Source organism: Oryctolagus cuniculus, chromosome 17, assembly GCF_964237555.1.
Source record: "Oryctolagus cuniculus chromosome 17, mOryCun1.1, whole genome shotgun sequence".
Classification (NCBI taxonomy): Eukaryota; Metazoa; Chordata; class Mammalia; order Lagomorpha; family Leporidae; genus Oryctolagus; species Oryctolagus cuniculus.
In genome coordinates this window covers 35,507,327-35,532,137 of record NC_091448.1, presented here as the reverse complement: position 1 = coordinate 35,532,137, position 24,811 = coordinate 35,507,327, and the positions used below count along the sequence as shown (strand labels likewise).

General features: G+C 39.3%; 1 protein-coding gene across 6 annotated transcripts in view; it reads right to left on the bottom strand.

Annotated features, from left to right (window-relative positions):
- Nucleotides 1–7,044: 7,044 nt before the first annotated feature.
- Nucleotides 7,045–24,811, bottom strand: part of MED13 (mediator complex subunit 13) — a 114,977-nt gene continuing 97,210 nt past the window's right edge. For 4 of the 6 annotated variants that reach the window (XM_051824707.2, XM_051824708.2, XM_051824711.2 and 1 more), the window contains 6 exons: nt 24,151–24,309; nt 23,855–24,040; nt 20,910–21,058; nt 17,497–17,670; nt 12,441–12,541; nt 7,045–12,149 (listed from right to left, as the gene is read on the bottom strand). In XM_051824707.2, coding sequence (XP_051680667.2) covers nt 12,017–12,149; nt 12,441–12,541; nt 17,497–17,670; nt 20,910–21,058; nt 23,855–24,040; nt 24,151–24,309 — 902 coding nt within the window. In that variant the 3' untranslated portion in view covers nt 7,045–12,016. Of the gene's footprint in view, nt 12,150–12,440; nt 12,542–13,600; nt 13,678–17,496; nt 17,671–20,909; nt 21,059–21,298; nt 21,395–23,854; nt 24,041–24,150; nt 24,310–24,811 lie in introns of all 6 variants that reach the window. The other 2 variants (XR_011383550.1, XR_007911285.2) reach the window with 2 other exon arrangements.

Below are 24,811 nucleotides of genomic sequence, written 5' to 3'. Positions count from 1 at the left end.
AAAAAAAAAAAAAAAAAAAAAAAAGTATTAGTGCCTTGGATTTGATGAAAAATGTTGAATAGTTCCTACATTTTAAGTCAAAAGAGAACATTCCTTCCTGGATAAACATTCTCCTGACTGTTTACTTCAATTCATTCTTTTCCACCTTAACCATTTTTCAATCACATTGGAGGAAGAAAAGAGAAAAACACAATTAGAATATTTACTACGAGTCAAGTATACTAATTATACTGCCACCAATCATGAATGAACACAGCTACTAAAGCACTGGCCTGCTTTGAAGTAAAGTTCCATTTCCCTAGGGTGCAACTCAAAAGAGAGACTTTCATGGTCTATCTTCGCTCTAGACGGAACTCTTATCCTGGCGTGGCAACTTTCGTCAGTTGGAACTGCGTTTCTCAGATTTTTCTCCCTAGTCGAGGATCTTGTCCCCCAGCATTCTTCCTGTCCAGAATGCCTTTCAATCTCTTTACGTAATACACTCCTCTGTGTCCTGTAATTCTCAGGTCCAGCATTACCTTGCTAAGGAGCCTATCCCTAAGAAACCACCCACCCTCCACTAGATTTATCTATATCCCCCTGGTTTGCTCCAATCACACCCTGTCCTTCCTTCAGGCAAACTACTGTGTAGCCACACTGTAATCATTCAGACTTCGCTGTTTCTCCCACTACAAAATACTTGGAGAACAGGGACCATATCCTCTTTCCCCAGCACAGTATAACTGTACCTAATGTCTGTTGAATTGATAGAAGCACAAAAATACCATGAAGCCTTATTAAAACAACCTGCTGAGTCGTCACTGCAGAGCTATCAGCTTATCAGTGCTGTCAAAACAGTAATGAGACTGATTTCAGGCACTATTTCTTGCTATGCATCGCACTGTTCTATCACTTTAAAAGGACTTACCCAACTAATTATAGTTATACAGTATGTTTCTCACTAGATGAGGGCTTAAGATGAGAGATTTACATCTCATAATTAGTAAATAATAAGTATTTTATTGTACAAATGTTTTAGTGAAAATATACCAGCTTCTGAAGTTTTAGGTAAAGCCAAGTAATTTTTTTAATGTACTTATTTATTTATTTGAAAGGCAGACAGAGTGACAAAGAAGGGAAGGGAGAGATTTTCCATCCACAGTTGGGCCATGCTGAAGCCAGGAGCCAACAAATTCTATCTGGGTCTCTCCTATTGGTGGCAACGATTCAGCCATCATCTGCTGCTTCCCAGGCACATCAGCAGGGAGCTGTATTGGAAGCGTAGTAGTAGCCAGGATGCAAACCAGCGCTTGAACAAGGGTCGTAGATGACCTAAAGGGCAGCCCCGCCCACTAGGCCACAATGCTCTCCCCTGTTAGTTTCTGAGACCTACCTTAAAACTTGGGAAAGTGCCCACTTTCACTCTCTTAGGAACATTTTTTTCCCCCAGCATTTCTGAAATCCTATCTAAGTTGTTGTCAGAACCTAGGACATAATTCAATTATCCCCTTTGAATCAGCTGTCTCCTGTTCAAATTCCATCATAAGCATATTATTTCAGGGCTGGCGCTGTGGCTCAGCGGGTTAACACCCTGGCCTGAAACGCCGGCATCCCATATGGGCGCCGGTTCGAGACCCGGGTGCTCCACTTCCTATCCAGCTTTCTGCTATAGCCTGGGAAAGCAGTAGAAGATGGCCCAAGTCCTTGGGGCCCTGCACCTGCGTGGGAGACCTGGAAGAAGCTCCTGGCTTCGGATCAGCGCAGCTCTGGACATTGGGGCCAACTGGGGAATGAATCATCAGATGGAAGACCTCTCTCTCGCTCTCTCTCTCTGCCTCTCCTTCTCTGTGTAACTCTTTCAAATAAATAAACCTTTTTTAAAAAGCATATTATTTCACATTTTAGAGCTTGAAGATCCTTCAGATAATTTTTAATTGGGGTGTACGGGGACACAAGAGAGGTAAACCTAAATGAGGACTAAATACTTCAGATTTTCTCAATTCTTACTCCTGCTAGAAACTCATTTAAAAGTCATTTTTGTTACTTTTCAGTACCTATTTTGTAATTTAATTTCTTCGAAAGGCAGGCAACAATCTTCCATCCAGTGTTTACTCCACAAATACCTGCCAGCTGGGGCTGGGCCAGGCCAGAGCCAGAAGCCAGGAACTGAATCCATGTACCCTGTGTTGGGTAGCAGGGAACCTAGTACTTGGGCCACCACCTGTTGCATCCCATGGTATTCATTATGGGGAAAGCAAAAATGAAGAGAGGAGCTGGACTCGAACCCAGACACTCCAATATGGGAAGCAGGTGTCCCGAGTGGCATCTTAACCACTGCACCAAATGTCCACTTCTCTATTTTTTTTTTAAGATTTATTTATTTATTTATTTATTTACCGGCGCCATGGCTCAATAGGCTAATCCTCCACCTTGTGGCGCCGGCACACCGGGTTGTAGTCCTGGTCGGGGCGCCGGATTCTGTCCCCAGTTGCCCCTCTTCCAGGCCAGCTCTCTGCTATGGCCTGGGAAGGCAGTGGAGGATGGCCCAAGTGCTTGGGCCCTGCACCTGCATGGGAAACCAGGAGGAAGCACCTGGCTCCTGGCTTCGGATCAGCGCGGTGCGCCGGCCGCAGCGCGCCAGCTGCGGCAGCCACTGGAGGGTGAACCAACGGCAAAAGGAAGACCTTTCTCTCTCTCTCTCTCTCACTGTCCACTCTGCCTGTCAAAAAAAAAAAAAAAAAAAAAAAAAAAAGGAGAGAGAGAGAGAGAGATGCTAAAAAAAAGATTTATTTATTTATTTGAAAGAGTTACACAGAGAGAGGAGAGGCAGAGAGAGAAAGAGGTCTTCCATCCGATGGTTCACTGCCCCATTGGCTGCAATGATCAAAGCTGTGCCGATCTGAAGCCAGGAGTTTCTTCCAGGTTTCCCACGCTGGTGCAGGGGCCCAAAGACTTGGGCCACCTTCTGCTGCCTTCCCAGGCCATAGCAGAGAGCTGGATCAGAAGTGGAGCAACCGGGACTAGAGCCAGCGCCTGTATGGGATGCCAGTGCTTCAGGCCAGGGCATTAACCCGCTGTGCCACAGAGCCGGCCCCACCTCTCTGTTTTCTTTCTCTAGTAAACCTCAGTTCCTTTTGGATTTGACTCTTCTGAAGAACGTGGATTTTATATATTAAATGGTCATCCCAAAGCAGACATTTGGTCTAGTGGTTAAGACCCCTGCATTCCACACCAGAATACCTGGGTTTGATACCAACTCTGGCTACTGACTCTAGCATCACAGCAATGCAGTTCCTGGGAGGCAGCAGCAATGGCTCAAATAATTGGGTACCTGCCTCCCACATGGAAAACCCAGACTGAGATTTGTGCTCCCAGCTTTAGCCTTGGCCTGGCCCAAGCTCAGCCCCAGCCCTTGTAGGCACTTGGGAACCAAACCCATGAAGAACTCTCCATTTAAAAAAAAAGATTTTTAAGAACAATGCTTTTTTTTTTTTAAAGCTTTCCCAATTATCTGTAATTTTCTTTGCAGTTCACAAAGTTATTCATTTGCAAATGATAAAATTGTATTTTCAAGAAGTTCAGACATTTTTATCTGAACTGAGTCTAAAATGAAAAATAGAAGAATCTTAATCCAATGATCCAACTATTTGTAGTAAGAATCCCATGTAGTTATAATCATTTTTTTTTTAAGATTTATTTATTTATTTGAAAGAGTTACTCAGAGAGAAGGAGAGGCAGAGAGAGAGGTCTTCTATCCACTGGTTTACTCCCCAATTGGCCGCAATAGCCAGAGCTGCACCGATCTGGAGCCAGGAGCCAGGAGCTTCTTCCAGGTCTCCCATGTGGGTGCAGAGTCCCAAGGACTTGGGCCATTTTCTACTGCTTTCCCAGGCCACAGCAGAGCTGGATCAGAAGTGGAGCAGCCGGGACTCGAACTAGCACCCACATGGGATGCTGGCACTGCATGCAGCAGCTTTACCCGCTACACCACAGCGCCAGCCCCATGTAGTTATAATCATACAATTCCATTTATGCACAAAAATCACAGTTGAGCTAAGTTCTGTTGTTTACGGTGTTTATCACACGTCAATTAAAATGTATTTACTAAAAAATATTTAACTACCTAAAACAATGACAGATTTTATTAGATTCTAGAGAAGGAAAGTTGAGCAAAACATACATGATTTCCACCCTCATGAAGCTGTTAGGTGGAAACTATCACGCAGCTGAGAAGTGTGTCAACTAGAAAGGCTCTGTGGAGGGGACTGCAGTAGGAGTGTGTAACAAGACAGACTGATCTGGAACAAGCGTGTATGTGGCAAAATGGGGGAGGACTTCACGTAAAAATGACTATGACTTTCAAAGAACTCAAATGTCTAAGAGGCTACAAGAAGAGCAAACAAGGCTTATTTTGAGGTTAAGAGAAGCAGATGGGAGAACATGCAAGGCTTTTGGTATTTGTCTTTAGAGCAAGCAGCCACTTATGGTTTTTAGCTACCAAGTCAATACACAGGGTAGACAGACCAGGTTAGGAGTATAATGTGGTGGTTCACTCAGTTAGGGTAGTTTTATTTAATACCTGATATGGTACTAGACCATGCTAACTAGACTGTCAGCTCAATAAAGATGGAAATAATCTTGTACATATTTTTATTGGAAAGGCAGCTCCCATCTGCTGTGTACCTTCAACTGCCTGCAGATGCTGAGGCTAGATTAAGTCAAAGCCAGGAGCCAGAAGCTAAATCTAGGTCTCCTCAGTGGGTTGCAGTAATCTAATTACTTGAGCCATCACCTCTGCCCTTTCAATGGTATGCAGCAGCCTAAAGTTGAAGGAGCCAGAATTGGGTATTGAACCCAGGTACACCAATATGGGTACACAGATGCCTTTTGTTAAAATATTGCCATGGAGGATGGCCCAGGTCCTTGGGCCCTGCACCCGCATGGGAGATTAGGAGGAAGCACCTGGCTCCTGTCTTCGGATCAGCACGCGGCCACATTGGGGGTGAACCAATGGAAAAAGGAAGACCTCTCTGTCTCTCTCTCTCACTAACTCTGCCTGTCAAAAAAAATATTGAGAGCCAGAATTGAGGTATAGAAGGTTAAGGCGCCACCTGTGGTACCTGATAGCCTGTTCCAGTTTGAGTCTCAGCTGCTCCACTTCCAATCCAGCTCCCCCCTACCAATGAGCCTGGGAAGGCAGCAGCAGATGACCCAAGTACCTAGGTCTCTGCCACCAACATGGGAGATGTTGTGGAGTTCTAGGCTACTGGATTGTTGTGGCCATTTGCAGAATGAACAAGTAGATGGAAGATTTCTATGTTACTCTGCCTTTCAAATTTGCCCCCACATGCTTACAATAGCCAAGGTACAGCCAGGCAGAAATCAGAAGACAGAAACTCCATCTACATATGCATGGCAGGAACTCAAGCACTTGAACCACTGCCTGCTGCTTTCCCAGGGTATGCAAAAGCAAAAAGCTGGATCTGAACCAGAGCATTCAATCTCAGGCACTCCAGTACGAATGCAGGCAGCCCTAACAGTGGTTTAATGCACTAAGCCACAGCACTTAACGCAACACAGGTGACTTAACCAGCATCTCAACTACTAGGCCAGATGCTTGCCCTGAAATGAATTTACTTGATATTCAATACACAAGACTTGTAGTTACTGCTGGTTTTAATGCTAAATATTGGCTGGCGCCGCGGCTCACTAGGCTAGTCCTCCACCTTGCGGCGCCGGCACACCGGGTTCTAGTCCCGGTCGGGGCGCCGGATTCTGTCCCAGTTGCCCCTCTTCCAGGCCAGCTCTCTGCTGTGGCCTGGGAAGGCAGTGGAGGATGGCCCAAGTGCTTGGGCCCTGCACCTGCATGGGAGACCAGGAGAAGCACCTGGCTCCTGCCTTCAGATCAGCGTGGTGCACTGGCCGCAGCGCGCCAGCTGCGGCGGCCATTGGAGGGTGAACCAACAGCAATGGAAGACCTTTCACTCTGTCTCTCTCTCTCACTGTCCACTCTGCCTGTCCAATAAATAAATAAATACGGACTTGCTCAGAAAGAGAAAAAAAAGAAAGAAAAAAAGAAGAAGACAAACCAAATCTTAAGTTCAGGCATCCTGAAACAAAGTCTGGAAGGTACTGTGTGGTATTGGGGTTGATTAAACTTAGCATTCACTAGGGTTTTTTCTCTCTGGTATAATGCAGCAAAATAAGCATCTACTTTTAATTTCTACTTTTAAGTTCAGAACAGATCAACTTTGACACAGTTCTTTGTTGGGTCAATCTTGTGGATAAAAAGCTCAAAAAATATCAGTTACTAACAATGTCAAACAGAATTTCTGGTTATAATTATATGACCCTAAGAGAGTTCTTTTAGTCCACCATTGGAAACTCCTACAGCAGCCACAGGATGTCAAAAAACTAGATAATGGAAGAGTAATACATGGCTCAGGCATACATTCAAGATGGTTAAATTTATCTTTCACCATAACCCAAAACCATAATTATCTTCCTTTTTTCTTTTGTTTTTGTTTCTGTGTACTAGTCAAATATATTCCTCCATTTTTGAGTTCTTGGTGGGTGAGGGAACATCTGGAAGAAACCTGACTTACCTGAATTAGTTGTTAACAGCAAAACTCCCTTAATACCCTGTTAGGCAAAGCTTGGATATTTTCATTTAACATACTTAAGCAATTATAGTTGTCACTAAGTGTCCAGTCTCCCCTGGAAACTAGTATTTAAAAGTTAACTTTCTTCAAATGGTTTGGATAGGGCTCAAAATGTTAATTCTAACATTATCCTGAATGAATTCTCTGCCTCTGCATCTCCCAAATATCTACATTGGCCAATTTATGCCCCAAGTACTTTTTAGTAATTCTTATTTTAACGATTCTGTCTCAGGAATATTTTGATAACAGAAAACAAACTATTAAAATATGTTGCATTTTGGATTCTAGAAATGCAGTAAACATTTATACCTATTCTACTAGTTTATTCTAAACTAGTAGTATTTAATTAACAAATACATACATTTATGCACATAAATAATATATTGATATCAAGAGGCCAAGATTATTTCAATAAGTAATTTATTATTTACTTTTAGAACATTTCAAAGTGCTCACCAAATTTCATATACTTTTGCCTTTAAGTGTATAGTTCTTTGCTTTAAAAAAAATTCACATGGAGAACTCTGGCAGGTAATTTGCAGAACATTCTTATGGAAGGGACCGACTAACATTGCAGGCTTTCAAAGTCTTAAATTTTGCCAAGGTAGAGCACATGGGTCACAATGTAAAAACTATTTGCTTAAAGTAGGGAACACGTCTATTCTAACTAAGCAGCTTGAATTCTTAACAAGTATAAATACTTTATACACAGTACAAACAAGCATGTGACTTAAACTATGAAAGAAAAAATCTTCATTTCCTTCAGTAAATGACTCAAAAGAATTTTCAGATAATAGTTTTCAATATTGAAAACTACAAATAGAAAAGAAAGCATGTGTGCAGTTGTGCAAAAAGTGATTAACTCCTTTTATAAAAAGTTTCATTTGCATAGTTATTTTTAGTCATACACAGACTACAGCAAAAAAGGTGGAAACAAATCAGAGGTAATATGAACCATGAGACAGAACATAGTTTAAGATAGGCAGTTCAACAACATACACCTCCCTTCAATGGTTCACTTCAAACATAGCTTGCTGGCAGAATCTATTTCAAAATAACCACAATAATTTTAGAGTATGTCTTTCCTCAGCCTAAGTATGAACAAAAATATTTTAGGTGGCTATTTCCAGAACATGGATAGAGCTATTTTTAATGATTAATCATATTTAAAAAAAAATTTTTGGGCTTCAAACACATTTATGCAATCAAATAAAAATAAAAATAGGGTAGAGCTAAGCTTTATTTGAAGGCAGCTTGTTTGGACTAGAAAATTATTACTAAATAGATCAGCCTAAGAGAAATTGGTATGTGCATACATATGTGCAATCATCCTACATATTGTACATTGACAGTTAAAATTTTTAAAAAATAAAATGCTCAGAGAAATTAAAAGTCCACTGATTAGTTTCTAGGTTGCCTTTGGCACAATAATACTGCTACAAGTTTTTGCAAATTTAAGATGGAAGTGTTTTCAACAGAATGAGACACCACAATGAAGGCTTCATGAATAATTTATTCCATTTGAAGTTTTGTTTTTTGTTTTTTGTTTTTTTTTTAAAAAGTATAAACCTTTTCATTTTCCTCAATCACAATTTGTACAACTCAGTGTTATGGCATTCGGCAGCAATAGTGTTTGTTCCTTATTCTTTGTCACGTTAAAAAGAAAAGCAATTGGACCATAGTAATGTCACTGCTAAACAACAACTTTAAAACACCCCTTCATAAAGTGACCAAGCTGTTTTGAGAGGGTTGATGCTGACATGTCCAGTAATGATGTTACAATTTTTAGTTTAAATTCAGTAACTTTAAGGTCCACAAATCCAGTTTACGTTGAAAACTAAAACTATTTTAAAACTCCATGAATACATCAACCTGAGGAGTATTTTAGGTCCCAAATCCAGTTTTCAAATTTATACTCCACAAAAAAAGAAAAAAATACACATATAAAAATTTAAACCACAGTTCTGGGCCCATTAAAACACTAAAAAAAAACAAAAGATTATGATTACCAGCTGATTTGGGGGGAGGGGAAGAGGGATAAAAATGTTAAAAAAGTTTTTCCTTAATTTAGACAAACTAAAATCTTAAGAGGAAACCCAGACCAAAATATCACTCATGCAACATTAAATATATTAATAGACTGATATGCAATGTCATAGTGGAGAAATAGCAAATTATATGATGCAATAGCATTTAAAAACTTCCTTTTAATCTATTCAATTGGAACATTTTAAATAATGCGACATAGTATTTTGATATTACAGTATTAACATAGTGCTTGATTAAAGATCTGCAAATCTGTGTAGTAACACATTAAGTTAAAAAATTACCTCAGAAGGTAAATATGAAGACGAAAGGAGATTATTTTAATACAGTAATCTGTGCCATACTGACAATTGAGTACGAATACAGCTGAGGATAGTTGACTAAGTAGTAAGAGCTTAATTTTAGTGGTTTAAGAAAAGTTTAGAAATATTTAAAAATTACGCCTACTTTAAAATTTAAGGATTACATATAAGTACACTTGGTGGCCTTCTGGCCAAACAATAAGGTGTACAGAAATTTATTCATACAGTGTTAATTCACAGTCCTGATAACTGAATGGCTTGCATAAGAAAGGTATGGCTAGATGTTTCTCACTGGCTGGAAGCAGACATTATATAACTAATCTGTTTTAAATGCCAAAATACTGAACTTCCACCCTGCTTTGTAATGGGTAACTGCACAAAAACAGACATTAGCACTGTAAGGAAGAAGTCAAGGTGTTGGTAATGCACTGGTATAAAGTAATAGTATTTTGCCTACCTATGTAAATAAAACAGAACTACCCACACTTGTCTGTGACAATGCATTAGGAAGTCAGAACCATCATCCTGCACAAAAGGCTTAATTTCCTTTTTTCCCCCTAAGTCAACTGACCTTTTCTCATGGCTACTTAATAACTTTCCATTTGAGTGTGAACAGATATATGAAGGGAAGGAAAAAAAATCTTTTCACCAAATCCTGTATATTTGGGAACTATTCCCTGATTCTCAGATAAAAAGTAGTTGTAGACTGGGTTCCCTCCTTATGGCTCTATATAAAAGAAACTGTCAGGGAGTGATTTTTAACAATCTAATTTCAGACTGAGGTGTGGTTACCATAGTTAGTGATTTTAAGCAACTGAGAATATAGTTTTTATTTTTTATGGTCAAGAGTGAGCTACATATATAAAAAAGAATATTCTTTTATAGAAATTCCAAATAAGCATTTTATTCCCTCAAAAATCAGACAAGCTTTTTTTTTTTTTTTTTAAAAAGTACATAACCAAACATGCCAACATAACCTGTGGTGTGTTAGCATAATTTCAAAATAAATGAAGAGATGTGACCTTTAGATATAATATCAAAATACACTGACCGTAGGGATTATAATTTTGAAGAAATGATTGAAAATCTTTGTCGTCAATTGTGTTTTCTTTATAGAAAAGACATTTGCTAATGTTTTTATATACACAATTTAAAGAAGTCATATTGTTCATAAGAAAGTGATCTTGACGCTAAGCACAGAGTATTTACAAAACAAGTTCCAGTAAAAAAAAAAAAAAACAAAAAACAAAAAACTAAGAGTTTTGTAAATACAATCGATCTTGTCTTTGTAGATAATTAATGAACATACAAATAGGAATTTTGCTAGACTGCTTCCAGAAAAGACAGGTAGACTTGGCGACTGTGAATTCAAGTCAGCAATGCAAGTAGGAGGCTAACTTGGGCTCTCTGGTGAGCAGCACTGTAGAAAGGATTCTTCAAGGGGGGAAAGCCTGTGTAAAAGCAGTTACCTTGGCATGTGCAAACAAGAAAGGGGGTAAAGTTGTATTGAAGGAAGGGGAGAATTAAAGTCCCTAAAATTCAAGTCCCTTCTTTAGGGAGGTGAGAACCTCCTTGGCATCTGCCCTATCTTAATCTGAGCTGTGTTAAAGGATAGTACAGACTCTGGTGTTTGGGACTGCCATCTCCAAACCAAGAAAATTAAATAAATAAAAAAAGCAAAGGGAAACAGATTAAGTTTAGAAAATGGTTCTTTCACTAGTGGAATAGAGTCTGAATACCAGAATTCACTGAGAATCTATTTACACCACAGTTTGATTGCACACACACACCCATACATATGCATACTCTCACACACATTCCCAATCTTTAATTTAATTTAAAAAAAAAAAGTCAAACGATCAAGAGTGACTGCTCTTAAAATAATTTGTAAAATGCCTAGAGCTGGGCTAAATTTCAACCTTGTAGCAGATCCTGAAGATAAATTTCATACAATTAATAATATCCCCATGCCTAAATGTGCCACTGTTAAAACTGAAAAAACTTTAAGCATTTAACATTAAACACCAAAATTAGTTTAAGCATTCAGTAGCAAATGTTTTTCTTGTAAAACTAAGTTTCTTTCACTGGAAATGGCCTGAAATATTAGTCATAGCCCTAAACCATAGTACAAAATATAACTGAAGAATTTTCATTTTATTCTAAGTTAAACCACCTAACAATATCACTTGTATATTGCCATCATGTTACTCTGTAAAGGTGTGATATATAAAATGCTGTAAGACCCGGTACCTTTTCAATTTATAAACACAGTGAACTTCATTACTGTACATGTACTCTGCAACTACAGCTTAGCTGTAAATCCGCCACACACAATGGTATGGACATTATTCTCCCTCTATCCCCATTAAACTGTACATTGAGACAATACAAATTTACTGTCCCACCCCCCCTTACAAAAAAATAATACTCTAAAAGCAACCCTACTGCAACTTTTTAATTAAGACGATTACATATATTTTAGACCAATTGCTTTAAAGCAAGAAGGCAGTATAAACCTTCTAGGAAAATTTTTATAAAAGAGGTTAAGAAATATAAGACAATTTATACATTTAAAAACTTACAATAAATAAGAGATGCAGGCATTTTTGAATACTAGATACTATAATCCAATACAAGAACATCTTGATGTTCTAAAGCCATATGTTGAAATTCATTGTTCCTCATGTTTCCTCTCCATGCTTTTAATATTCATTTTACATGACTGGGTACTATGGCTCATTACTCTTCACAAATACTGTGACTGGAAAAAAAAGGTTAATTTTTGCTACAAAATGTTATAATACGTATTGTATGATCAGTCATCATCCTAAAGAGTTCAGTATAGTCGATGAAAAACAGCAGGGTTATAGCCGCCCCCCCTCCCCAAGTCAAAACAATATTTGTTGAAGTAATAAGAATTAGACCCCATCACAAATGACTTTCACTGAGAAGATAATTTTAACTTAATCCTGCAGCGAAATATCCTTTTTCCTTGTTCTTCTCTTGCACAGTTCTGTCAAATGAAGATCACAGCATATTCATGATAAAGTTATATAACTGATTCAGCACCACAAAATGAATTGGGAGACATGAGCGTCTGTCCTGGATTGCAGGGTCACAGGTTAGCCAGGAGAGTGCATTGTACTGTTCCAAAACAAACCTGAAAAGCAAATAAATGATATAAATTTTGGAAGCAGTTTTCAATTATGGTATCCAAGACTCAAAGTCACCTTAAAAAAAGCGGTAAAGGTATGAAAGAGTCCTTGAGGGAAAAGATAATTTTCATAAAATTTATTCTGAAAAGTAAATTACTCATGTTAGAAAAACAACGATTCTGAATGACACAACTGAAAACTGTAAATTCTTCTCAAAACTGAGAAAAACATAAGGATCGACATTGTGTTCTTTTTACAGTTGCAACCAAGAACCCTTAATGATAAAAGTGCTGTACCTGAGGACATCTGAAGTCTGATTTGAGTCAAGTGGGTGGGAGTGTTTACTGTGAAGCAGCTCGTCAGATTGCACTGAAGGCACGTGGAGGTGCAAAGAGGCCTAAAAAGTTAACAGATAATCGGTTGACCATAGGAACAAAAAAATCTAGTTTCACCTTATTTTTCCAATGTGTCTTCTTTAATTAAATACACTTCAGTCCTATGTTATGAATGATACACTATATCATACAAATACTATACAAATAACTAATTCATTACAGAAGAAATTTTTAAGTAGCAAACTTACATCGAATCATTGTACATTTTCTTTAGCTTAACTGTTTCTGAGATCACATAATAACTGCCTGAAAACATTTCCCATTATTTTCAAAGTTTAATTTGTCTAGATATACGAAGTGAATGTTTAAGGATGCAATAAAGTGATAATCTGGAATACGGTCTCAGAACATAGACAATGCAGACTCCAGCACTAAAATGGTAGCAGGAATACTGCTGTACTTTTACAACTTTAAACCTTCGACACAGCAGTGGCTGAACTGTGAGCACTCGTAAGTAATATAGTGCACCGAATCCTTTGCCCAGCTTTGTAACAGAGGCTTAGTAATGCCTAATGCACCCATTTAGATATGGCAATGAAGAGTGAGAGGAAGGAATGTGCTATTATTATTTGCATTTCACCTAAATAAGGTAAAACATTTAGTTAATAAGTCAATGTATCAAAGTGTTAAAAAGACAAAATGGTGGTGTTCACTGCAGAAACTCTTGTTAGATCTCATTCTGTACTGCAAGAAACACTATTTTACATTTAGCTACTGTCAATATGCAACTTAATGTATATTTATTTATACATATATATATATAAATTATTGTGTAGTATATTCAGGAATATAACCAGAGAAATTTATGTGTCAAATGTCTGTAAATTCTTGATTTATGAGTTATAACAAAAGTCTCACATGGGAGATCACTATAAAGTAAATGAATATAATTAGAATCAAACCTTTAATTTCTATAAGAAAGATTAATTTTCTGGGTAAGAATACAGTATTTTTCCAAGCAAAAAGAAACATACCAAGTGGCTTTATTGCCTACAGTATAAAACTAAAATGGGATGCATGGAAAAAAAGATGAACAAAAAGCATGGTTATTTATGCCTTACCTGATGATTCTGAACCAGATGTCCTAATCTTGTTACACTGTATCTGAGAGGTGAATGCCCACTTTACACTATCCTTTCTGCAAATAAATATTGAGTAGAAAAAAATCTGGATAGTCCCTTGAGCTTTTTGTAAAGTAGGTTTCCTTAAAAATGTGTAATGAAACACTAAGGTCATGAGCTATTAATAGGTGTTATACAATCCTTTTCTTTTGTATTAAAATAAGTTTGGGAAATTATAAGTGAAGTTATTTACTGATATTTTATATAGAGCTTTTAGTGCACACACATGATTGTGATTACAAGAGGGCTGACAGCATGTATGAAACTTCCTAAAGGACAAAAGAACTCTTTGTTCAGTGGAGACTCCAAGGACTACTATTCTACAGAAAACTCCTTGGGAATATGTCCTCAAAATGAAATCTGCATAGACAAGTGCACATATACTGGAAGAGGAAAAAAAATCATATGATAAAATTAATTATGGGGCCGGCACTGTGGCATAAAAAAGTTAAAGTTGCCACCTGCAGTGCTGGCATCCCATATGGGAACTGGTTCAAGTCCCAGCTGCTCCTCTTCTGATCCAGCTCTCTGCTATGGCCTGGGAAAGCAGAAGATGGCTCAAGTCCTTGGGCCTCCATACCCGCATGGGAGGCCCGGAAGAAGCTCCAGGCTCCTGGCTTCAATTGGCCCAGTTCCAGCTACTGCAGCTATCTGAGGAATTGATGGAAGACCTTTCTCCCTCCCTCTCTGCCTCTGCCTTTACAATTCCACGTTTCAAATAAATGAATCTTTTAAAAAGGGGCCGGATCCATGGCACAGCAGGTAAAGCAGCAACCTGCAGTGCTGACATCACACAAGGGTGTTGGTTCTAGTCCCTGCGGTTCCTTTTCCAATCCAGCTCTTTGCTATGGCCTGGAAAAGCAGTGGAAGAAGACCCAAGTGCTTAGGCCCCGGCCCTGGCAAGGGAAACCCAGAGGAAGCTCCCATGTCCTGGCTTTGGATCAGTGCAGCTCCGGCCGTTGCGGCCATCTGGGGAGTGAACCAGCAGAGAGAAGACCTCTCTCTCTCTCTGCCTCTCCTCTGTGTAACTCTGACTTTTAAATAAATAAATAAATCTTTAACAAAAATAAATAACAATAAAAATTAAAAAACTTTAAAAAAACTAATTGTTACCCTGGCTGATGTTCTTTAAACAAATTATTTCATTAACAATTCAGATCTCAAACTACTGCATTCTTTATGAATGGGCCATAGATGTCCATTGTTTAATCTCAAATGTCACTGACTGAATGGGATACAGTCCAAAGTACCCACATTTAATAGCAATAAGATTAAAGGATAGTAAGAAAACTACTGCCCACTAAAACCTAACTCCAAGAAACTAGAGCATACTATCCAACTTTGACCCTATAATCAAAATTCAGTTTGCATGTATTTAAATTAGCATGATTTATGGGATTAAAAATAGTCAACTTCTGGTAGGCTAACGTAATAAGTGAGTTAGATCTGAATTTGTTATTATGGAACAGCAGCAGCAGTTGCAACAATAAATTCTATGTAGGTCTTTAACCTCTCACTTTATTTTAACAGTTTATGATCTACCTCAACTATAGCTATATCATCACTGAAAATCTCATTACTTAAAGAAAACACAATAGATTCAACACAGGAATTTACACAGAGTTAGAAAGCTTTTATAAGGAGAGAGTAAATGAAACTAAAACTCAGGAATTATTATAAAGATTAAAAAACTTTAGATCATCAAAATAATGCAACATAAATACAGTACTATATAATTAAAAATATATAATAGCTATTAACAGATCCAAATTTTAGGGGTGCAGCATTGTGGTATAGCAGGTTAAGCCACTGCCTGACATGCTGGAATGCTCCCATATGAGCACCAGTTCAAGTGTCAGCTGTCCACTTCCAATCTATCTCCCTACTAATGCACCCAGGAAAGCAGAAGAGAACGGCCCATTTGCCTGGGCCCCTGCCAATCATATGAGACACAGAAGCAGCTCCTGGTTCCTGGTTTCAGCGTGGCCCAGCCCTGGCTGTTGTAGCTATTTTGGGGAGTGAACCAGCAGATGAAAGATCTCTCTTCCTCTCCTTCTTCAACTCTTTCAAATACATGAATAAATATTATGGTGGAAAAAAACAGATCCAATTTCAGTCTGACATCTACTGCAAATTTATGAGTTTGGATAGGTGAGGTTTTCTGACCTTAAATATGCTCATTTAGAAAATGAGGTTAAGGGGCCGGCTCAGTGGATTAGCAAACTAAACCTTTGCCTGTGGCACCAGCATTTCACATGGGTACCGGTTCAGGTACTGGCTGATCCTCTTTCAAGCCAACTCTCTGCTATGGCCTAGGAAAGCAGAAGATGGCCCAAGTGGTTGGACCCCTGCACCCACGTGGGAGATTCAAAAAAAGCTTCTGGTTCCTGGCTTCAGATCAGCCCAGTTCCAGCCTGTGGCCATTTAGGCAATGAACCAGCAGATCAAAGACCTTTCTCCCTGTCTTTCCCTCTCTAACTCTCTCAAAAAAAAAAAGGGGGGCCAGCGCTGTGGCACAGTGGATTAATGCCCTGGCCTGAAACACCGGCATCCCATATGGGTGCCGGTTCAAGACCCAGCTGCTCCACTTCCGATCCGTCTCTCTGCAATGGCCTGGGAAAGCAGTAGAGGATGGCCCAAGTCCTTGGGTTCCTGCAGATTGGCGTAGCTCCGGCCATTACAGCCAACTGGGAAGTGAACCATTGGATGGAAAACCTCTCTCTCTCTCTACCTCTCCTCTCTCTGTGTAACTCTGACCTTTGAAAGAAAAGAAAAAAAAGAAAAGATCTTAAAAAAAAAAAAAAAAAAAAAAAGGAAAAGAGAAGATAGAAAACGACCAGGTTAGAAAGACCTAAGGTGGGGCTGGCGCTGTGGCTTAGCAGGTAAAACTGCCGCCTGCAGTGCCGGCACCCTGTATGGGCATCAGTATCTCATATGGGCACCGGTTGAAGTCTCAGCTTCTCCACTTCCAATGCAGCTCTCTGCTTTGGCCTGGGAAAGCAGTAAAAGATGGCTCAAGTTCTTAGGTCCCTGAACCTCCATGGGAGAGCTGAAGAAGCTCCTGGCTCCTGACTTTGGATTGGCCCAGCTCCTACCAGTCATTTAGGGAAGGAACCAGCAGATGGAAGACCTCTTTCTTTCTCTGCCTCTCTGTAACTCTGCCTTTCAAAATAAATAAATTAATTAAAAAAAAAAAAAGACATAAAGTTTCCCTCAACTAAACTTTACTTCCACATGGATAGTTAAAAAAAAAAAAAAAAAAAAAAAAAAAGTAAAAGCAAAGCTCTCGGCACTGGTACAGTGGCAATAGTGGGTAAAACTGCTGCCTGCAGTGCTGGCATCCCATAGGGATGCTGGCTTGAGTCCCAGCTGCTCCACTTCCAATCCAGCTCTCCTATGGCCTGGAAAAGCAGTAGAAGATGGCCCAAGTCTTTGGGCCCCTGCAACCATGTGAGAGACCCAGAAGAAACTCCTGACTCCTGGCTTTGGATCAGCGCAGCTCTGGCCGTTGCAGCCATCTGGGGAGTGAACCAGTGGATGGAAGACTTCTCTCTCTGTAACTCTGCCTTTCAAATAAATAAATCAATATTTTTTTAAAAAAGGACAAAGATCTTGGCAATTTCACTTTAGAATAAAGTTCAATCAGAAGTTTGAAATTTAGAATTGTTTCATAATTGTGTAATTTTGTGATCCTGCCAAGGGAACTACATGTGGCAATGTATGTAAGAACTTAGAAGTTAGATGAGCTACAAGACTTCAAAAATACACTTCCATATTTCCTAGTAATTACACTGTCGATTAGGATTATTTAGGAATTGGCATAGAAATGGCAATACCTTAAGAAAAAGGGGACACTGGTATTGTGCTTGAGGACATGCTGACCAGAACCAGTCAGGTAATGGACCCGCTTTGGCAGTTGATACAAAGTAACCAAGGGCCAATGGTTGCTGAAGAATATTAGTTACTTCATCATGAGATTCTGTTGAAAGTAGCCGATCAGTACCCTGACCCTTGAAAAGAAATTAAAAGAATTTTAGTTCATTCAATAAACCTATGCACCAGAAATAGATAAAAAAGAATGGATTATGGCAATCAGTCTTAATACTTTATGATATCAATATAAAAAACATGAAAGGACATTGAAAAAATCAATAGCTGTGTACTTAGGAAGAGTATAATTATTAATAGTATTACAAGAGTTCTTAAGAGTTGCAAGAGGAAATGAATAGGCCAAAATTTTATTTTTAAGATTTATTTATTTGTTTGTTTGTTTATTTGAAAGGCAGAGTGCCAGAGAGCAAGAGAGGAAGGGAAATCTTCTCTCCACTGGTTCACTCCCCAAATGGCCAGAATGGTCAGCCCTGGGCTAGGTCAAAGTCAGGAGCTTGAAACTCCATTCAAATCTCCCATGTGGGTGACAGAGACTCAAGCACTTGATACATCTGCTGCTGCCTTCCCAGGAGAATTAGCATGGAGTTGCAACAGAAGCAGAGCAGCCAGGACTTGAACCAGCAATTAGATATGGGAATGCCAGCATCATAGGTGAAGAGCTTTTAAACCACTACATCACAATGCTGGCCCCTGCCAAATGTTTAATAATTTTTTATTATTATGCCAAGTCTATGTTGTGTAAATTTTTGCAGCTAAGTAAAAAATACAAAATGTTCAATGACATTTCTAACTTATTTAATCAACTAATTCTTGACAACCACACACCCCCTCCAAAATGTAGCATCAATTTAGCTTTGTTCATCTACTACTACCTATAAATCAGTTAGTAGTGTTTTTGGAAAGCAGGTCAATATGAAGGGACAACTATTAAATAATGTTGACACCCTTTAGATGAGTTATTGTATTTCTTGGTATGTAAGAAAATAGCTAGAGGCTGGCTCACTAGGCTAATCCTCCGCCTGAGGCGCCGTCATCCCATATGGGTGCCAGTTCTAGTCCCGGTTGCTGCTCTTCCAGTCCAGCTCTCTGCTGTGCTCTGGGAAAGCAGTGGAGGATGGCCCAGGTGCTTGGGCCCCTGCACCCGCATGGGAGACCAGGAAGAAACACCTGGCTCCTGGCTTCAGATCGGTGCAACTCCAGCCGTTGCGGCCATTTAGGGAGTGAACCAACGGAAGGAAGACTTTTCACTCTCTCTCTCTTACTGTAATTTTACTTGTCAAATAAATAAATTAAAAATCTAAAAAAAAAAGAAAATAGCTAAGGAGCCAGCATTGTGGTTAAGCCACAATTTGCAATACCTTCATCTCACATAGACACAGGTTCCCACATGCTCCACTTCTAATCTAGCTTCCTGCTAATGTGCCTGGGAAAGTAGTATAAGATGGGCTGAGCACCTGGGCCTCTGCCATCCACATGGTAGACCTAGATGGAGTTCCAGGTTCCTGGCTTCTGCATGGCCCAATCTTGGCCATTTTGGTCATTTGGGCAATGAACCAGCAGATGGAAGATCTCTCTAATTCTGCCTTTGAAATAAATAAATAAATCTTTAAAAGAAAACATATGCATGGAAATGTTAATTACATAAAAATCTGTGAAAGGAAAAAGTAAAATACCCTAATGTCAAACATTTTAGAAGGGGTGGGTGTTGTGGCACAACAGGTTAAGCTACAGCTTAGGATATCTGCATCCATATCAGGACACTGGTTTCAGACCCAGCTACTTCAACTCTGGTCCAACTCCCGCTAATGTGTCTAAGAAGCATTGGATGATGGCTCAAGTGCTTGGGTTCCAGCCACCTGATTTTGGCCTGGTCATCCCTGGCTGTTGCCACTATTTGGGGAGTGAACCAGTACATGGAAGATAACTCTCTGTCACTCTGCTTTTCAAATAAAGCAATCTTTAAAAAAAAAAGAAAGGGGGAATAATTTAACAAGTATTAGTATAGAAACAATGCTGTACTAAAAAGCTGATTATACTTATTGACAGCTGTAATATATGTTGAAAGAATAATGGCTAAAACTAAAAATAGTTTCATTACAGTGGTAGGACTCTTGTAGTTGTTCCTTACTTGATGTGTTTTTTCACAATAATCTCATTTGCAGTTAAAAGAAGAGGAAGGGATACATGGTAAGACTGGACAAAAATCACTACTTAAAAATGTAGATTCATAATATATACATAGTAAAATAACCAAAAAAGAACTATATATAATTTCACTAAAATAAATGTTACTCAATGTAGCCTAATTAGTTTTGACTTGAAACAGAAGGACAAGATAGCCTGCTTTCTTAAGTGCTAAAAATAACAAGGGTGAGGGGTGGTTAACATCTAATTTGTTATAAAAAAATTGACATTCTTATAATGTTCCTTTTCACAGTCTTGATATGAACGGTAGCTCTCACAGCCATTTGCTGACTTTCAATGATATTGTGATCATATACCTAAGCAGAACCTGTGATGAAGCGGCACAAAAACCACAAAAGAAGTAATGCCAAGTAGTCTAGAAAATATGGATTCAGGGACAGCAGAGCATCAGAGTTCTTAAAAATGTACAATTCAGGGACCAGCAACATGGTGTAGGCATCCCACACAATCACCAGTTCAGTCCGGTTGCTCCACTTATGAACCAGATCTGCGCTATGGCCTGGGAAAGCAGTGGAGGATGGCCCAAATCCTTAGGCCCCTGCACCTGCGTGGGAAATATGGATGAAGCTCCTGGGTCCTGATTGGCCTAGCTCAAGCCATTGCAGCCATTTGGGGGAGTGAACCACCAGATGGAAGATCTCTGCCTCTCTCTAACTCTAACTTGCAAATAAATAAATAAATCTTAAGAAAAAAAAAAAAAAAAGTACAATGCAAAGGCAGGTGTTATGGCACAACCAGTCAGGCCACTGCTTGGGATGCCTACATCCCAAATCCATTCCAGTCCTGGCTCTCTGCTAATGTGCTTGGGAAAAAGCAGATGATGGTTCAAATACCTCAATCCCTACTACCCACTAGGGAGACCTCTACGGAGGTTTAGGCTCTTAGCATTGGCCTGGTATAGCCCTGGCAGTTATTTGAGGAGCAAACCAGAAGATGAAAAATCTGGCCCTACCCCATCTCCCTCTTTTTTGTCTCTCCCTTTCAAATAAATAATTATTAAGTGTACAATTAAAGTACTAATGTCTATGAGGCTGAGTGCATGAATTCACAGATAATATCACCTCTTGCTACTATCCATTTTATTTCATATATTAATCCATTACTAAATTAAGGAACAAGATTTGGATAAACTGAACTTTTCTAACAGGATTACCTTGCCAGCATCACCTCCATGGGGGTAATGAGATCCTGGAGAATGCACAGGAGACCCAGTTGGAGATGCAGGAAGGATATTAATGATATCAGGGTCCAGATCATCTGCTGTGTCCAACAAATCAAAGATACCCATTGCATCTGCTCCATCTACACAGAACAAAATAAAAATTCAAATTTCCATACTCCATAGTAATTTACATAAAACAATTTAAATGAATAAATTTTAACCAGAATAGGTTAACTAGTATTTACTGAGTATCCACCATATGCAAAGTATTGTGCTAAGAGCCATATAAATAACTACACATACACAAGCACATGGTAGGCTGAATAATGGCCCCCCACAAAGATGTCCACATCCTAATCCCAGCAATCTATGAATGTTACCATAAAGGACTTTGTAGATGTGATCAAGCTAAAGATCTTGAGATGGGGAGAATATTCTGGATTATCCCAGGTGTGTCCAATGTGATCACAGGGCTCCTAATGAGAGGGAGGCAGTAGGGTTAGAGTCAATGAAGGAGATAGGATGACACTACACTGTTGACATTCAAGATGGAGGAAGGAGCCTTATGCAAAGAATGTAGGTGGCCTCTAAAAGCTAGTAAAGACAAGAAAACAGATTTTTTTTGGAAGGAATCAGCCCTGTTAACACCATGACTTTAGCCAACCAGGATTGATTTTAGACTCCTGACCTCCAGAACTGTAAGATAATATGCAGTGTTTCAGAAAGTTCCTGGAAGACAGGAATTTAAAGACAGTGTGGATTTTCCATGAATTCTTTGAAGCCCTTTGTAAATGAGAGCTAAGCAATTTAATGAATAGTAATTTTTTTTTTTTTTTTTTGGACAGGCAGAGTTAGACAGTGAGAGAACGAGAGACAGAGAGGAAGGTCGGCCTTCTGTTGGTTCACCCGCCAATGGCCACCAAGGCTGGTGCACTGCACTGATCCAAAGCCAGGAGCCAGGTGCTTCCTCCTGATCTCCCATGCAGGTGCACGGCCCAAGCACTTGGGCCATCCTCCACTGCCTTCCTGGGCCATAGCAGAAAGCTGGATTGGAAGAGGAGCAACCGGGACAGAATCCAGCGCCCCAACAGGGACTAGAACCCGGGGTGTCGGTGCCACAGGTGAAGGATTAGCCAAGTGAGCCGCGGCGCCAGCCGTGAATAGTAATTTAAGCAATGGGAAAGTAATACAAAACAAACATGGTATGTAGGAAGTGAAAATGTGTTTAAAAAGGAATCACTCAAAATTAATACCCCATTTATTACTGAGTAAAATATTCAAATTATTATATAATGAAAGTAAAAGAAGAATAATAATTAGCATTCAAAATTGTGTCTTTAAAGATGTGACATTTTTGCAATTGATTGGGGCATAGTGGGTTAAGACGTTGCTTGCAATGAATGCCAGCTTCCCATATCAGAGTGCCAGTTCAAGTCCTGGCTGCTTGGCTTTCGATACAACTCCCTGCTAATGAGCCTCAGGAGGTAGCAGAAGATAGCCCAAGTACTTGGGTCCTACTACCAATGTGGAAGACAACGATGGAACAATGGAGTTCCTGGCTCCTGGTTTCAGCCTTGCCCAAGTCTAGCTGTTGTGGCCAATTGTTCAATGACCAGTGAATGGAGTTTCTCTATCTTTCTCTCTGTAACTCTGCTTCAAACAAATAAATAAATCTTTCTTAAAAAAAAAAAAAAAAAAAAAAAAAAGATGTGATGGGGCTGGCGCTATGGCATAGTGGGTAAAGCTGCCGCCTCCAGTGCCAGCATCCCATTTGGGTGCCAGTTGGAGTCCCAGCTGCTCCACTTCTGATCCAGCTCTCTTGTTATGGCCTGGGAAAGCAGTAGAGGATGGCCCAAGTCCTTAGGCCTTTGCACCCACGTGGGAGACCTGGAAGAAGCTCCTGGCTCCTGGCTTCAGATCGGCACAGCTCCAGCCATTGAGGTCATCTGGGGAGTGAACCAGTGGATGCAAGACCTCTCTCTCTATGCCTCTGCCTCTTGGTAACTTTGCCTTTCAAATAAATAAATAAATCTTTTAAAAAAATGTGAAAATTTTCTAAGGTAGATTAGAGTACAATGGAATGTCATTTATTTTCTTTTCTAGTAAAATGCAACCTGTAAACTCATCTAGAAAACCTACATCCTTACTCTTGCAGCTTATATAAAATATTTTGTCAAATCAACTTATTATAAAGAGATACAAAATGCTACATTTACATACAGGTACATCAGAAACATAAGCATAAACCTGCATAAATGTTTTATGGTCAATTACTGCCTTTTAAAATAAGACTTATGTGATAATTCACATCATCAGTTTTAATATCAATAAGGCAAAAAGAACAGTCACATTAGTTTCCTATTACTGCTTTAAAAAATTACCATAGAGTTACTGGCATGAAACCAGACACACTTGTATTCTTACAGTTCTGGGGGCCAGAAGGCTAAAATCTTCCGCCCTAAGCTAAAATCATGCTTATTAATTACCAAGGCAAAACAAACGTGTCTCCAAGATGTGCTCCCTCTGGCGGTTCTAGGGGATTATCTGTTGCTTTGTCTTTTCCAGGATCTAAACTCTATTCCTTGGTTCCTGGTCTCTTCCTCAATCTTCAAAGTCAGTGTATAGCATCTTCTTTCTCCCTCTGACTTGCCTTCCCTTTATTCCATCACAGGACCTTCTCCTCTTTTGCTTATAGTCAGACATCCCTCCTCCTGTCTCTCAAAAGGACACATGTTTATTACATATAGAATTCACCTCAATAATCCAGGATAATCTCTCCATCTCAAGACCCTTAATTTCATACTTAATCACATCTGCATTGTCTTTTTTGAACATTCTCAGGTTTTAGGGATATATCATGGATAGGTATTGGGGGCGATTATTTGGCCTACCAAAATGGCTAATATTTAAAAATATTTCAGGCACAATTCACCTACCATTGTTGGGATTGAAAGCTAAATCCAAATTTTCAGTGGTATAGGTAGCTGATGCTACTTGCACAGAAGCAGAAGTAGGGAACACAAGTATATGAGTACATGATGTATCCTGTGGGGTATTTAACTGAGATGTCTGCATGTTTAGAGTGGTGCTTCTTCCAAACACAGAACCAGTTGACACAGAATCTGAAAAAGTAATGAAAGACATTTTCTCTTTTAAGAATGATATTTTATGTAACATCTAAATTCTTAAGTACATGAATAATTAAATCTGCTATAAACCAAAGATAGCTAACCTGGCATAATAACAAAAGAGCCTTGGGGTTCCATTGCTACCAAGCAAGCACTGAGAATGCTGGGAGAGTCTGCAGCAGATATACCACACATTCTACACATGTCTTTAAGCCTTTTACTTAGAGACTGCAAATTTCGACGACTCAGCAAACAGCTCCAATCTGTGGGTATCAACAATTTTTTTAAAATTAATAAGATTCAAAGGAACAGCACTAGGGAACCAAAATTAAAACACAAAAGTTAATTTTTTTTTTCTTTTTATCTGAAAGGATGAAACACAGACAGCCACAGAGAGATCTTTGATCTGCTAATTCACTCACCAAATGTCCACAACAGCCAAGGACTGGGCCAAGTTGACCACATAAGCCCCAAACTCAATCCTGGTCTCCCATATAAGTGGCAGAGACCTAGGGACTTGAGCCTTTACCTAGTACTTTTCAGGGTACAAATTAGTAGGAAGCTAGGTAAGTGAGGAAGGCAGGACTCGAATCAAGAACTCTAACACAGGATGTGGACATCCCAAGCAGCAATTTAACAAATGCATCAAACAAATGACTGCCCCAGTTATATTCTTCAAACAGGAATCATCAAGCCCTAAATCTTACTATTGATACTATTCAACACCATTTACCTCCCCCAATAGCCATTTTTATCACATACACA